Raw genomic sequence first — 17419 nt, 5'->3', positions numbered from 1 at the left:
AGGAAAAGTTTCCATAATCAGGGAGATAACCGTTATTTTATTGAGCGTTTTGTATCTGTGTACAGTAGTGAGTTTCCTGTGCGTGTGCGCGATTCTGTTTCTTCTAATATACTTTAAAGCTATTATACACTTTCGGTAAACAGTATTGTCCAAGTCCCACACTTTGTGTATCACAACTTATATATAAAATAACAAACCTGTGAAAATTTAGGCTCAATCGGTCATCGGAGTCGGGAGAAAATAATGGAAAAACCCACTCTTGTTTCCGCGTGTTTCGCCGTGTCATGACATGTGTTTAAAATAAATCCATAATTTTCGCTAACGAGAATTTATATTGTTTTAATGTTTTCTCAAAAAGTAAAGCATTTCATGGAACAATATTTCAAGAGAAGTCTTTCAGCATCACCTTCTGTAAACCCTGTAAATTATTTGTAAATCTGTGGACTTTTTTTTTTTTTTCTGTATCGAAAGTGTATAATGGCTTTAACATAGTTATGACTGAAAAAATAAGTCATGTTGTTGGGAATATAAAATTTAGCTACGATTGAAATCAATAAAATAAAAAAAATAATTTCACAAACCAACGAACAAAACCTGAGCATAACACTTGACCTCCATTGCTGGCTACTTGTAAACCCCAAATTACAAATGATGCCCAACTGATGTTCCTGTTGTCACTAAACCTGTATCAGTATGTAATAATTGCACATACTTGGGCATGATTGGCAAATGGGTTTACAAAATATAAGCCCCCCTCTTACTCAATGTGAATATCTCAACAAACTGAAAGCTCAAAGACTTGAAAAGATTAACTTTGCTGAGTAAGTTTACCCAAGAGTCAGACAGCTCAGTATATTTAACTTTTGTGTTTCCATTGTGTTCTGGAAATCTCATGAATTCTTAACTAGAGGGCCCTTTTTCCTAAAAGGGGGGGGGGGGTATTTTATTTCTACCTCCATGTTCTGTACAAGAGGAAAATAGTGAGAGTGGGAACAGTTGGGGTGGGGAGGGGAGGGGAGAAAACACTCTCCCACTATTGCATGCTATATAATGAGGGGGTGGATACAAATGTATATTGATAGATAGACAGAAAGGACGGTGGGGCACCCAAGGAAGAGGTCATTAGCGAGAATAAGGCAATTATTTTGTGTGCGAGTTTAAAAATTACTAAAGAAGAAAGTATATAAATTGAACAAATTAAATACTTGTTGAGAGCAAGACGGGTTCACAGGTCCTTGACCCGGCACCCCCTAGATATGTGCACCTGCTCTGGTAATTTTCCTTGTTATAACAACAGTAATAAAAATAATAACAATTTTATAATGCAGGAGCCTCTACACAGTTCAGGCCTGTGAGTGGACCCCTAAAAAAAGGAGGATTGAAACACTACATGGTGTAAGAATGATCGTGTAAAGTCAAGTGAGCGGATTGGGACACCCCATTAATCCAGTAACTAGGCTTATCAAACATTATTGTACTTGTCCAATATTGTTGCCAAGCTTATATGAGGCATGCCAAGCTTGTATTTGGGAACACACACAAAAATTTAAAAAAAAAAAAAAAAAAATTATGGGGGGAAAAAAAAGAAGGTAAAAAAAACACAAAATTTTCCTGATCATAAAAAAAAAGCGGATATCCGACCTAAAGCCGTGACTTCACAGGCCTGTTTATATAATAAGTAATTTGTAACAAAATTATAGATCCAAACAAATGCGTCTTTAAAAGTAGAGATGGAGAAACATGTACACAAATGATTATGCCCATCTCCAAGAACAATTGAAGACACAGAATCTGCCCTACAAATAAATAAAACTCAATATGATTGGGACCAACTTTGTCCTGGAAGTTTGAATACCAGTTCACACACAAGACACTTTGCTCTTGGCAAGTCAGTATCGATCTCCAGCTAAACTATTCATGAAGTTTCAGTCTTTACCAAAAACAGACTGAAGGTTCACTAAAAACTTGAGTTTTTCAGGTCCAACCCTTATGAAAGTTTGGAAAGAGCACATGGGGCTCTCCAATGCCTTTCTGCACAACTCTGCCGCGCGCGCCAAGATATGCGCACGCATGTCGGACCTTAGTGTCGGACCTTCGTTCCGTTGTGATTGGTTAATGCGCAATGGGGCAGAGCTTGATGGATCGGTCTATTCAGCATCAATACAATCATATCCTATTTGTTATTAAACCATGTAGATTTAAAATCAGTTCCTGAGTAGCAATCAGTTACAATTAAACACCAGTACTCACCCATGAACCAACACTGATCCCAAGCAATGGCAGATGTACAAGGACTACTACACCCCACTCAATGAACAATGAATAACTTCTTATGAGCAGCTCCAGCATTCAACAAGTACTTCCACATTGTCACTAAGCATTTTGTAGTACAGCTCGAACAGACTAAACATCACAGAATGTACAACTAAACTGCATAACCTACATTGTACATGTGGATAGTACAATTATGTCCTTCTAGTACAGTACATTAAATTTAATGGCCTCCAAAATGATCAGTGGTCTGAGAGTGACAATGAATTCCATTGAAGTGGAAGACCATAGGCATAACACTGCAGCTGAACTGACTAGTGTACATGATGTACATGATGTACAGTACTGTAGGTGTGAATGGGATCAATAACCCAGACTTTATCTATTCACAAGGTATACCAGTACCAAACGCCTACATGTGTACAATACATTGCTTGTACCTGCCTCATACCATGCTCATACAAATTGCACAACAAAGTCATTTGGGGTCCAACACAGGAACCACCACTTCCTCCTTACACTCAACACCATAATGTTCTGGGTCACTCCACAGATTAAAGTTGCATGGCCTTACTTTTTGGCTAAATTAAATGTTAGGTTTTGAGTTTGGCAAAGTAGAAGGGTTTAATAGGGGGGAATCGAACCGGAACAACATGTCTGTGCTCTACCAACTGAACCATCTAGCCCATATATTTGCCGTCTTCCTATGTTGTCAATATCTTTGTTTTGGGCGATGTTGAAACCAAGGACTTTTACTGTGAGGATTAGGATGTTTTAAAGACACTGGACACTATTGGTAATTGTCTAAGACCAGTCTTCTCACTTGGTGTATCTCAAAAAAAAATAAAAAATCTGTCACACCATGGAGGTAGAATTACAAAATTGTGTGCTTTCAGATGCTTGATATCGAGACCTTGACACAAAATCAAATTCATTGAAAATTACTTCTTTCTCGAAAACTACATTACTTCAGAGGGAGCTGTTTCTCACAATGTTTTATACTTATAATATCAACCTCTCCCCATTACTTGTTACCAAGTAAGATTTTATGCTAATAATTATTTTGAGTACCTAATTACCAACAGTGTCCACTGCCTTTAAAAAAAGTGACAACACATATAAGAGGCGCATGCAACCTTTTTATGGCCAAAAAACCCCAGCCTTACTCAAAAATGTCAGTTTCTTAATGTCATTTCTGGGTATTAATCTAGTGCGATTGTATGCAAGGGTCAAGCAGTCTGAAGAATTCAAACTTAAGTAAAAAATTGTGAATATCAATGTTTAAAAAAAAGAAATTTTGTTCAACATTGTTTTGACCCAACCATCCAAGCCAATTTTGATTCATTAGTTTTAAACGACGTAATAAATGTTATCTATTTGCTGGAGAACAAATAAATTACAGATATTAAGATCAAAAGGCTCAAAGACCAGTAACTTTCAAAGGCTTTTCCTGGCTTAGTTGCCAAGTTTAAAAAACACCACAGGACCAAGTACAATTCTCTTCAATTACGGAATATAAGGACTAGCGAAAACGCTTAGTGGACTTAATAATAATAATAATAATGTTGATCATTTCTAGTGCCCCTATGTCTGTCAATGATGACACTCCTGGCGCAAAAAAAACAAGAACTCTGCTAATACACAATGACACACAAGACAACCAAAAGTTTGAAGGCTATTGTTTCCGAAATAGATATGTTTTAAGATGATTTTTAAGCCAACTAGTCCTTCTAGCCAGTCACTGAAAAACAATTTAGGGCAAGCTGTGATGTGGGGTGTCGTGGCCGAGTGGATAAGAGCACCGAACTCAAGCTCTGATGCTTCTGTTCAGCAGAGTGTGGGTTCGAATCCCGGTCGTGACACTTGTGTCCCTGAGCAAGACACTTAACTATAATTGCTTCTCTCCACCCAGGGGTAAATGGGTACCTGTGAGGGCAGAGATGGTTCTTGTGATTGGTTTAGTCATGTAGCGCATATAATTGTCGCACAGGCTGTATACTCCCCAGGGAGCTGAGATGGTTTAAGGAATGATTTAAGGCCCAGTGACCAGGGGTAATAATGTCGGAAGCGCTTTGAGACACCCCGTGAAAAAGCACTATATAAAAACCGTGTATTATTATTATTATTATTATTATTATTATTATTATTATTATTATTATTATTATTATTATTATTATTATTATTATTATTATTATTAAAGGTGGTGATCCATCTCTAGCTGCTACAACAGTCACTCTTTCAAAAGTGGCCTCAGTCATAGCCAGGCAAAACCAGCGAACAACATTTGGGAAAGATACTTTTTCTCAAGAAATCTTTTGAAGACGATCAGAGCATATTGATCAAAACGTTGACGTTTCAACCTCCAGTTCTTTTCAGAACCAACACAACTGAGAAGAGATTTACACCATGGTGCTACCGCAAACCTCGCCTGATTATACTCCCAGCACGCAAAGTTTCAAATCCTATTGAAGACTTTTAGAAAAATGTTTACAAGGAGTAACAGTCGAACCATAGGATTCGAACTCCCTTTAGCTACCGGGCAACCGCGGTAGTCCAGTTGGTAAGACACTGCTCTAGAATTGCAAGGGTCGTGGGTTCGAATCCCACCCGAGTAATATGCCTGGGATATTTTTTTACAGGACTCGGGAAAGTACTGAGTATTCAGTGCTAACACGCATCGGTGTACGGGTAAAAACCAAAATTAATAGTCGAATCAGTCTTAACCAAAAAAATAAGTGTAAAAAAAAACACCCAAGTAATTAGTTTTTTTTAAACAGAAACAAATATATGAAGAGCACTTACTTCGGGAGTTCACTCCAAAACAAAGAAAAGGAGAAGAAAAAATGTGGACAACTCACCTTGGTCAGCTGAATCCTTGGAAGTATTATCAGATTTTCCACGATCTCTCCGGAAGGACACTCGCTGGAAGGCGAAGCCTGTGATGGGCTCAACGACGACTGGATCCACCTCGGACGAGTCTGTTGCGGAGAGAGAACTGAGGAGAAAAGTGTTTTAAGAGATTGGATACAGCATTGGTTGGAGAAACGATGGCCCATATGTTCATGGCTCTGAAAATAAGGGCCCATTCATTTCAATGAATAAGCTTGGGCGATACCACGATATTATCGAATATCGCGATATTAATTTGGAAACGATTTCGATATCGGATCGATTTGGTTTTGATCGAAATAACGATATATCGCGATATATCACCATATCGATCAAGTATCACAATATTGCTATGTATTTCCTACTTGCACCCCATAGGTTTGGAGTAAAACCAAAAGAACAGGTCATTAGAACACCTCTATTATGCTATGACTGTCTCTTCTACAACTTTCACTGGGAGTTTGAAGACTGATGATGTCAAATTTAATTAATCGCCATTATATCGAATATCGCGATATATTGTCGACAATACATCATGAATAAGATAAATCTATATCGCCCAAGCTTATCAATGAAGTGCCAGCCCTCTTTTCCCTAAGGGGGTGGTGATTGCTGGCAAAAAAAAAGAATTTGGGAATGGTATCTTCAGTGCGAGAGAATTTGATAAATAACCAATTATCTTATTTCAATCCTTGTTTATATGGCCGTTGTGGCCTTAGTGTTTGAATACACAAACCATTTTCCAAGTAGCTTTTTATCTCCAGGTGATTCGACTGGAAAAACATTTTGACTGGTCATCTAGGCCAAATTTCATAAAGCTGTTAAGCAGAAAATTCTATAAGCAAATGAGTGGGGTACCAGTTTCAGATGGTAACTGTTTAATATTCTGACTGGGAACCTATTTTTGCTAAGCAAAATTTGTTGGTGCTTAGCCAGTTTTTGTGCATACATGCTCCATGAAATTAGCACGCGGCCCAATTTTATGGATCTGCTTACCACAAGGAAAAGAATTGGCACTTAAAAGGGGTTAAGCAGAAAATATTGCTCAACATTTTTCCGCTAAGAAAGAAATGAGCAGGTTACCAGTAATAATTGTGCATGTGATTTGGTAATTTGGCTGGTAACCGTTTTTTCTTCTTCTGGTAAGCATTATTTTGTTGTGCTTACCTACTTTTTGTGCTTAAACAGATCTATGAAATTGGGCCCTGAACTTTCAGTTGAAGGGATATGGTACACAACAAGAAAAGATTTTTAAAGCTTTGGCTGTTCCAATCCATAATTGATCTGAATATTTCATGGGCTGAAACTAGTGGCATTAAAAAAGAAACTCTGTGCCCACCATGGCCAAGGATTCTTAATTATTAATAAATGAAAAGAAGGACAAAAAAAACTGAACTAAAATCAGTCAGTAAAAATTGAGAATGAGTAAATAGGAATAGAGATACAAATATTTGTCTAAATCTATGCACTAACACATCAATAACTATGTTACAATTTCTCAACCAATTTCAACAGTTTGCAAGGGGCTTTGACAAAACTGAATGAACCCGTTCAATTGAACTAATCTCATTCATTGCATGAAAGCTCAACTTGTGAAATTGAATGAGCCGATAATAAATTGAGCGTATTCTGATGAAATTGGCCGTGAAGAACTACAACAACGTAACAAACTCAAATACAGATTTAAACCAATCCATGCAGAAGGGTGTCAGGCTCAGGCTGTGTTAGTTGCAAATCACAAACAGGGATGGGAGTTTCAAAATGTGAAAAGTTATTTGTTTGGATGAATTTATCAAGTGTTTAGACGATTAATCTCTTTGCTTAATCTCAGAACAGGAAAAGCAAAAAATGAATGGTTTGATGGCATTGGCTTATTTACGACAACAGAGGGCGCACTTTCAAAACAGAGGTCCTGCTCTTAGTATTCTTTTATACATGTAGTAGCATGGAGGAATAAGAACTTTATTCCACGTGGCAATGGACACCTTTGGTAATTGTCAAAGACCAGTCTCCTCACTTTGTGTATCCTCAACAAATGCACAAAATAACAACCCTGTGAAAACTTGAACTCCCCAAGGTCAAAATTCCAGTTGAACCTAGTTAACTGGGGTCAACTGGTTCAACTGGATAGTGACCAAACTCGTCCATTTTCCATATTAACCAACTGGTTTGGACTAGGTTTAACTGTGTTCAACCAGGTTGAAATTATAAACCAGTTGGTCTCTGTCCATTTTCCATATTAAACCATCTGGTTTTAACTGTGTTTAACTAGTTTATCAACTGGTTTCAACAAGTTCCAGTTATACCCAGTTTAACTAGGTTCAACTGGAATTTCGACCTGGGCCATTGGTTGTCGAAGTTGCAAAAGAATAATTGAAGAAAAAACATCCTTGTAGCATAAAATGTGTGCTTTCAAATGCTTGATTTTGAGACCATAGCTGAGGTCTTGAAATCAATTCAAATATTTAAGTGAGAAATTACTTATTTCTCATTGAGAGGGAGCCATTTCTCACTGTGTGTTTAACTATCAGCAGCTCTCCAATGCTTGTTACCAAGGAAGTTTTTAAGCAAATCTTTTTTGGGAGTTATTACCAATAGTGTCCAGCGACTTAAAAGCAATTTTCTCAGACAAGCCAAGAGAGGGCAATGCTAAGTTAAGACAGATAAAATTATTTTATTGATATCTATGTTTGTTACTATTGCGTGTTGTTGGTTTTTTTTGTCAGGAACTTTAGAATTTCAGACATTAATGTGCTAGAACATTATTGATGTGATTTTAAGTGCTCTATGTTGAATGACACTGGTTTTAAATATTAAGTATCTTGGTCAAAGGTCTCTGATACCCTGATACCCAGTGCAATATTGTTTCTTTCTGCACTACCTTTGGAGTGGAATTTAATGAATTCCTGTAATTTTTAGAACTTAACTGGTGCAATTTCCCAAAATTTTGAATTGATAGATTTTGTAAGCATTGAACCAGATGTTAGCTAATTAAATCATTTTTTGTATTGTTTCACATCCAACAACATAATGGCGCCAATAACTGGATGAACAGGAAAACAAGAAGAAATGTTCTTGTTTAAATTTTGGAGGGAAAACCCCAAAGGAGGGACTGACAACCCTGAAATGGAAGTGTCGTGGCCGAGCAGTTAAGATCACCGAATTCAAACTTTGGTGTTTCTGATCAGCAGAGTGTGGGTTCGAATCCCAAGCCCTGACACTTGTGTCCTTAAGCAAGACACTTGACCATTGCTTCGTCCTTCGGATGGGCAAAAAGCCGTTGGTCCCATGTGTTGTGTAACGCATGTAAAAGAATATCGAAAAGAGAAGGGGTTCGCCCCGGTGTTCCTGGCTGTGGCTGGTTAATGCGGTCTCAAAATTCATCACTGCAATAACCTATCTTTCTGAAAGTTTGTATATACTCAGCACCTTGAGTACCTTGTTTGGTAGATATACGTGTGCTAAGACTTCCATATTATTATTATTTATTTTTATTAACCCCAGTCTGTACTTTTGTTCTTATTTGGTTCAGTCATGGCTTCATTGAGAAAAGGGTATACTATTTTAAATGTAAAAAATAATGCAAATCGAAAGTTCACACAAATTTATCATGAAGCCGAGCAATGTCAAACTCAGTCAAACCCTTGGTAAGTGGTTGAAGGAGTGTGGTAAGTTTGAAATGTTAATGACAACAAAAAATAAAGTAAATAAAATAGAACGATGAACAAAAAACAAGTAACAAGATTAACTACAAAAGCTTGCATCATTGAGACGTTAGTAGAAGTGTCGTTAGAACGATCTAAAATCTAATAACACGATTTGAAAATCCACCTGTTATTTCGTAAGTGCGAGTCCGGCTTTAGTGTGCTAGCTTTCCCATCTCCTTTGTGCCTGATAAGCCGATTGCCGGCCTGATTGACTACCGCCGCCTTCCGCCACCTAATACCAGCCCCTCCCCTCGGTAGGTCCTCAGGGTCAGAGTTCAAATCTGTGTAGTGACCCACCCCTGAGGACGAGGTCGTGTGTGATATGACGGGGGAGTTGGGGTCACTGGAACTGTTCTCATACCTTACGCTCGGTCGGCTAGATTCCCTAGTCGTTGAGCTTGCATAGTCCGACGAGGACTGACTGTTCACGCGCCCTCGTTGCTTTCGGCCGCGGTTTCCCTTTCCTCGGTTTAGCGACCCCTTCGAGCGGAGGTCGGAGGCGGTGAGCACTGGGGCGGTGGTAGGATCCGTCAAGGTTTGCTTGGCCTTAGCAAGAGACGCCTTCACTAGATCAGAGCCCAACAATGGCACCTCATCCACCTGGAGTTTCTTGTAGTACCACTCGCCAGTCTCCAGTTGAAGTTGCCTGTTGGATGAAATAAAAAATTACCTGGTCATTAGTCATTCTGATAACAACCCAGTGATTAAGTATATTGTCTGACCAACAGTTAACGTTTATGTAATCTTGTGCACTCATTCTTGAGTGGTTGGCTAACCTCTATGCCACACCCTTGATTGATTGATTGATTGATTGATTGATTGATTGATTGATTGCTACAATACAAACTCTACGTGTACATTGTACACTCAATACAGGAGTTTAATGCAAGCTCATGTATATGAACATAAAGCTTCATCACAAGCTAATTCAAGCACAAGATTATAATAGGATCATGGTCAATTATTAACCCTGATACCTCTATCTTGGACCATTATCATTGACTTTTAGGCTCAATTTCATACCATAAAGCTGCTAAGCACAACAAAGTTGTGCTAGCTAGAACATGGTTGCCAACTAAACTAGGATTCCACATAAACAATTTGTGATTGGTATCCTGCTCATTTCTGCTTAGCAGAGACTTGTTGAGCAATATTTTTTCTGCTAAGCAGCTCTATGAAATTGGGCCCTGATGTAACCCCAATAGCAACAGGAACTCTCTGCATATCCTCCTTAATCATCCACTCTATGGCAAAATCAACACTCAAAATGTTTGAGCTTAGATTTATAAGATTAGTATGTAAAAGAAATGTTAAAAAATTTGCATCGGGGATAAAGAATATTAATTTTGGTTTATGCCCATACACCGATGTGTGTTAGCACTGTGTACTCAATCTCGGTGGTCTAGTTGGTAAGACACTACTCTAGAATTGCAAGGGTCGTTGGTTCGAATCCCACCCGAGTAATATTATGCCTAGGTGATATTTTTTTTTCAAGATTGGTATGCCTGGCCAAATGATAAGCGATTGCTATGCTGGCCACAATTATTTTTTTGGCACTACAAAACTGTCATTGTTTTGTAGTGGTTTTTAATGGCATTTTTTTCTTCTTTTAAATCAATTCAAAAAGAGGGAATTCTTACTTCATGAGCCTGTCATTTAAAGACATGGTATACTTTTGGCAACTGTTAAAGACAGGGGTTGATTTCACAAAGGTAGTCCTAACTTAAAACTATATGTAGTCTTATGATTCTTTAGGAGTAATTAAAATTTAAGGCTAGTCCTAAAAAAGGATGAGTAACTCGTCCCAACTCGAGATAAGACTAGTCTTAACTCCTTTGTGAAATCCACCCCAGTATCCTCGTGTGGTGCATCCCATCATACATGCACAGACTAACAAACCTGTGAAAATTAAGGCACAGTTGGTCTTTAAAAGTGTGAGAAAATAATGAAAGAAACAAACACCTGTGTTGCATAGAAATGTGTTCTTTCACGCGCCCGAGAAAAGATTCACGCATGACACCTTTCCAAATTCAAATTTGTGTGAAAAAAAGTACCTTATTATAAAATTTAACAAACTACATTACTTTAAAGGGGTCATTTCTACCATTTAAAATGTTGTATATCAACAGCTCTCCAGTGCTCTTTACGGAGAAAGTTGTGATGGTCATTTAGCTTATGGATTAATAACCCAAAGTACACACTGCCTTTAAAACATTACAATGTAAGTATGTAAAGCGACTGATTGTTCGTGTGTAATATAATTACCAACTGAAAGACCCGTTTTTAACGGCGTTAATTCTCTTTTTAAAACATTTCAGCGGGGATCACATTTATAAACCCTGACAAGTGCCATCTGTTTTAATTCCACCACCATCTGTTGTGTGTGGCTGGTAATTAACTCAATAGATGGTCTTTTGAGCAGTGTGAACGATCACTTTTCACCGCTGTCAGAGAGAGAACAAAAAAAAAGCATTTCACAACGGTTTGATGAAATGATAGCGATACTTTCAATATGGTTGGATGTGATGCAAGTGACAGGCAGTCTGGGTCACATATACTTTCAGGCATGTATGCATTCTAAATAGATTAACAGAGGGGGCCCTTTTTTTCTTTTCTTTTTCAAAAATGGTCGCCCAACATATTTGTTAAAAACAACCGACTATTTTTCAAAGTTTATTTTTGTTGGCCAAGATTGTTAAAAATGTATTCTATTTGTTTTTATAAAAAAAAAGAAAAAAGGAAGTGCCGTGGCCTAAAAAAAAGAAGCGGGTGAGGAGGCTAACCATGTAGATGTACACATGGTGTTACCGCAAACCAATACACTTTTATAACTCACCCTGCAACGCCTCAAATCCCATTAACATTAATAATGCATAGCATGTGCAAAATGTGTTTGTAATAATTGTCAATAGTACTCAAGCACTGTCATAATTTATTGGGTCATGAAGTATAAATACAAACAGCTTAAAATATCAAGGTCTGCAATGTTCAAACACTTCCACTAGATTAATGTTTGACTTGGATTCCAACGTGATGTTTACATACTTCTATAAAGTATCATCAAACATATGCCAAAGAATGTCTCACCGACAAGCGGGATCCGCCCGTATAGAAGGGTGTGACTAAACATACTTGTCTTGTTTAGAAAAACAACAATGTCATTACAATACCCTTTAAAAGGGTGACAGCCATTGCATGATATTCGGGCATAGTATTTGCCTCACATGTTTTTAATAATTTGTGGCGTGTCTCGGCGGAGCAGATAAGGGCACCTCACTCAAGCTCTGGTATTTCTGTTCAGCGGAGTATGTAGGTTCAAGTCTTGGTCGTAACACATGTGTGGGACTTGAACCAACGACCTCAGGATTTAAGTACCGGCGTTCTACCAACTGAGCGTTTGAGCGCTTAGGGACATGTTTGATTTCTATGTGTTATGCGCTATATAAGAGTGGTTAATTATTATTATTTATTATTATTAGCCATCTACAATTGTACATGTAGCCCTTTGTTGGCTGTCTCCCTATTAGTTAATATTTTTGATCGGGAGTGCTAGTCAGAAGCCATAATAACCCAAAGCTGCTGTGTAGCCCAACACAAACCTGTGTTTGCTAGGCAAAATTTAATGCTACATGTATCACCTAAGTATTAAAGTCACCTGGAAATAGAATTTCTTTTTCTTTCAAACATAAGAGTATATGCTTACGAACAATAAAAACAATTTTTTTTTTAATTGTTTGTCACGATTTATATGTTTAACAAATATATAAAGTTGTTTGGGGGGCTGACTCCACCTACCCCTTTTGTGACGTCAATCGAGGCAGACTTTGCCAGCAATACGTATAGTAAACACACGTGCAAAGTACATGTACGTCCAAGTCGTGAGTTGTCACGTTTCAAAAAGTGTTTTTCTGCATCCAGCAGCAATACACCTGGTCGGCATTGCCGGAAAAAAAAACAAAAAATATTTTTTTGAAACTCACGACTTGGTCCGTACATGTACTTTGCAATTGTGTTTACTCTACGCATTACAGGCAAAGTCTGCCTCGATTGACGTCACGAACAGCGCCCTCTCGGGTGGGGGTCTACTCTTAAGTTTGTAAATAACATAAGAACTGATTTTTTAAAACCTTAGTTAACTGTTTATTCACATTCCACTCATCAAAACACATATATTAGTGACAAAAGCTTTATTTCGAAAAAATACCACTTCCAGGTGACTTTAATAATATCAAAGTCTTATATAGCGCACGTATCTACCAAACAAGGTACTCGAGGCGCTGAGTATATACAAACTTTCAGAAAGAGAGGTTACTGAAGTGATGAATCCGAGACCCAATTTTTTGTAGCACTCTAAAAGGATTTACAAGGTGCTACGGCGCATTCAGCAGCCACAGCCAGGAACAACGGGGAGCAAACCCTTTCTCTTTTCGATAAGTGCACTCTGGGTTCTTTTGCATGTGTTACACAACACATGGGACCAATGGCTTTACATCCCATCCGAAGGAGGAAGCAATGGTCAAGTCTCTTGCTTAAGGACACAAGTGTCAGGGCTTGGGATTTGAACCCACACTCTGCTGATCAGAAACACCAGAGTTTGAATTCAGGGCTCTTGAACCGCTTGGCCACGACACTTCCACCTTCACATCATTGGGTTCGCACAGACGACAACAAAAAACTTACATAGATTTATGGCACACAGTACACAACCATCTGGTTCCGCTGGGTAACGTCACTTGGCAGTTGGTGCATACACGATGCTGGCACTTTGGGCAGTTGTCGCCCGACTTGAACACACGCCCCAGGGGCTCCCGGCAGCGTACACAAACACGGCAGTTGTCATTCTCATCCGACTCCTTGGCCGCGCTTTTCTTGCGCAGATCGTGAAGTTCACCTTTGAGCTTCCTGGAAGAGAGATTCAATTGTTAACAATTTAATGCACGGTTTCCCCTGTATAGCAGAGCAAAATGCTACACAAAATGTATCAATTGCTAGCCAAAAATCATCATTTGCTACTCAACAGTTCGCATTCAATGTGCATTGGCAGTAGGGCATTCAATGTGCACAAAACTTGTTTAGTTTAAATCATTTGCTATGCAAAAGTGCTGGACGAAATCTTTTCCTGAAGGTGATTGTTACAGTTACTTTTGAAGGAAATTTCATTTATGTTGGATTCCCGTACAACAAGTTAATTTTCCTTCATACAAATCTCTACCACGTAGTGTGTGTGTGTGAGGGGAGGGGGGGGGGGTGTGGCTGAGGGTATGGTTAAAGCTTTAGCTCAGAAACATGCATGAGCCGAAAGCTGAACTTAGGTCAACAAGTGAATTCTGTTTGTTTTTGTCATTCTGAGCATGCACTTTTTGGACACTTTCATTGACAAGGTACATGTAAGTCTGCTGCCACTGCTGCTGTACTAATTACATTCTTTCAATGTCATTAAAATTTGTTTACTAAATGTATCTTGATGAAATTTAAATATAGAACAACTTTGTACATAAGACGACACAATGAAATGCTATTTTTAAACAGCTTTTAATTAAATTAAACTGCTATATAAAAACATATGCTGTAAATGCTATAAACATGAAAAATCTACATGCAAATACTACATGCAGAGTTGATGAACAAACAGAACATGCAGAGCTCAAGGCCGTATTCAAACTGATGTTAAAGGAACACGTTGCCTTGGATTGGACGAGTTGGTCTACAAAAAGCGTTTGAAACCGTTTGTTATGAAATGCATATGGTTAGAAAGACGTTTTAAAAGTAGAATACAATGATCCACACAAGTATCACTCAAAACTCTTTTTACGTCGCGAACTATCACGGTCGGGCATTTATGGGACTCCCATAAATGGCCAACCGTGTTATTGGACGAGGTAAAAAGAAAACCACACAATTTCGAGGCATATTTGTGTAGATCTTTGTATTCTACTTTTACAACATCTTTCCAACCATATGCATTTTATAACAAACGGTTACAAAACACTTTTCAAAGACCAACTCGACCGATCCAAGGCAACGTGTTCCTTTAATCCGGTCTTTTCTGATGCACAGTGAAAGAAAAAGCTGGAACAGACTTGTGGCAAGATTTTTAAAAGAAGAGTTAATATTCATTAAAAATACTTACCCTTTGGGGAAAAATTGTTATTAATCTTTAAGCAGTGAAATTGCCTTTAAACTCATTGTCACAAAATGCTTTTAAGTGGAAGTAGTTCAAAGGGTAATGAGCTTTTGTAAGAAACTGACAAGAGAAATTTTACAAACTTAATAATTTAGGAAAATGGCGGTCACCAGTGATGCACCGTTAAGTTAGCGTGATCGGAATAAATTGTCACCCAGGCTCTTGTTTAACCAACAATATGGCTATAAAATATGGCCGGGTATTTAATTTCAATGATAATTTGCCAATTTTATTTGTCAGTTCTAAGTGAACAAACAGATGGTATTTGTTTTAAGCCGCCATCGTGGTCATGTACCCCGTGACCAAAATTGTCATTAGAATTGTTGGATTCCAATAAGCAACCAGGGATCCGACTAATTTCCAGCCAGCTTCCCTCTTGATATTGTGTGCAAAATTAGTATGGAAGAAAACTGATTTACTTGCACGTTATAGAAACAGGCAGCCCTCTGTTGATGTACATGTACATGTGCCAGAGAGAAAATAAACAAAAAAAACAATTACATGTGGCACAACTTTCATATTTCTTAACGACCAAAACAGGAACAAAAAGTTTGTGCTGAACAAAAAAAATTGTCATGGTGGTTTACAGTTTACAGTGCTTTTATTAAAATATAATATAAGCATTAGTACAAACACAAAATAATGGACTTTTGGGAAAGAGTGGGAAGTCTGACGACTAAGCATCAATCCATTATTGTCACGACTCACGAGAGAAAGAGCCATTATGCTATTACAAAGAAACACATACTTGTGCACAAATCGAACAAAAGTATTGAATTTGAAGTGAAATTAATGTGATGGAACACAAATCAATAACCAATCAACAAACTATGTTTGCATTTGAAAAGAAAAATGAAACATACATGTATAATGTGGGAAAAACACAGTCTGTTACAGATGCATACACAAAATGGTGTAATTGAGTACATTCTGTCGAGTCTGTTGCACAAATATAACCCCCCCAAAACCACATTTTTTATATAAGATACATTATATTATTGCAGGAAATGTTGAACATTGGTAATTATGTGAGTTGTACTGTATGTGTAATGGACAGATGCATATCTATGTTAGTCTTGTCTCCAGGCACTATGCAAGGCCCTTAATGTATTTTCTACATTGCTTCCATGTCAAAGTAATCAGATTGAAACATTAACATGCTGAAGAAACAGACTAACACAATGCAAATCGTATGGAAAGCAACTTGATACATTTAAAGTCAATCCCATCATCATTAAAAAAATAAAATTAAATTAAAAAAACATCAAAATCTTGATGTTCCATGTCTTTTTTTATTGCTCTTTTCACTGACACAAAAACTGAACACTATTGCGTTCTTTGTTGGTGGTAACATAATTATCCATGGGGCTCATTTTGTCTAGCATGCTAACCAGTTCACTAAAGGTATAACCCTTTTTATAGTTCCATGGTAAAACCACATTATGTGGATTAAAGGAAGACCACAGAATGGAAGCTGCCACTGCATATAGAGAGGAGGGGGGGGGGGGGGGGATTGTGGGGATTGTCAGGTAACTGGAAAACTATCAATGCACACACACAATGGCTGTCAACATGAAAGGGGGAGGGGTGGAAAATGGTACAAAATGAACATGTACATGTAGGTCCCTCTAAACACTTTGCATACAAAATGAATGGGTACCATTTTCTGGAGATCTAAAAAAAAAAAAAAAAAAAAAAAAAAGACTAGGGGTTGGCTTCGGATCAAAGCTTCTGGCTACACCGACAAGAACCTTTTATACTTAAGTTCTCTGAGTAAACCGTGAAATGGCTACAAAATGTGCTAATGGATCTGGGAGTGAATAGTAAATCAGAAAAAGGGTTGTTTAGGAATTGTTCCTGAGCTGTAACGACGGGCTGCCCAAGCATTTAGAATATCAAATGAACCGGAAGATACGTTGCTGAGTGCTCTGAAATTAACAAGCATTCTGAAATTTATAGCGGTAGGAAGATATTATGCACATGCTGAAGCAAAGGTATAGCTTTACCTCAAAGTCCACAGCTTCGGACAGAAATTTTGTCTCACTTTGACTCACTTTTTAGCATTTTCACTTTACCAAGAAATTATTCTTTGAAATATGAATTTTTTAGACTTGCATATTTTGGTAGTCTGTTATTTTTTTTACAGGGACAGACTTTGGTATTGACCAGGAAAAAATGTGTGCCAGTAATTTCTATCTGAAAGCCTCCTTGAATTGATAAAAAAAATTGTAATGGTAGTAGGCATTCTGTGCTAAAGAGGGAAAAAAGAGAAAAAAACACACACACAAATATTGTCAGAAAAAATCACCATTTTCCACTTACTGTGCAAGTGCCGAATTTCTGCACTCGCTGTTTAAGCGAGGAATGC

General features: G+C 37.9%; 1 protein-coding gene across 8 annotated transcripts in view; it reads right to left on the bottom strand.

The window, feature by feature from the left end:
• Positions 1–17419, bottom strand: part of LOC139946774 (synaptotagmin-like protein 4) — an 84414-nt gene that overhangs the window by 23629 nt on the left and 43366 nt on the right. For 7 of the 8 annotated variants that reach the window (XM_071944465.1, XM_071944466.1, XM_071944467.1 and 4 more), the window contains 3 exons: positions 13548–13769; positions 8992–9513; positions 5130–5266 (listed from right to left, as the gene is read on the bottom strand). In XM_071944465.1, coding sequence (XP_071800566.1) covers positions 5130–5266; positions 8992–9513; positions 13548–13769 — 881 coding nt within the window. The remainder of the gene's footprint in view (positions 1–5129; positions 5267–8991; positions 9514–13547; positions 13770–17419) is intronic. The other variant, XM_071944464.1, reaches the window with a different exon arrangement.

The sequence above is a fragment of the Asterias amurensis genome, chromosome 14, assembly GCF_032118995.1.
Source record: "Asterias amurensis chromosome 14, ASM3211899v1".
Classification (NCBI taxonomy): domain Eukaryota; kingdom Metazoa; phylum Echinodermata; class Asteroidea; order Forcipulatida; family Asteriidae; genus Asterias; species Asterias amurensis.
The sequence above is the reverse complement of the archived record's forward strand: the minus strand, read 5'-3'. Positions and strand labels throughout refer to the sequence as shown.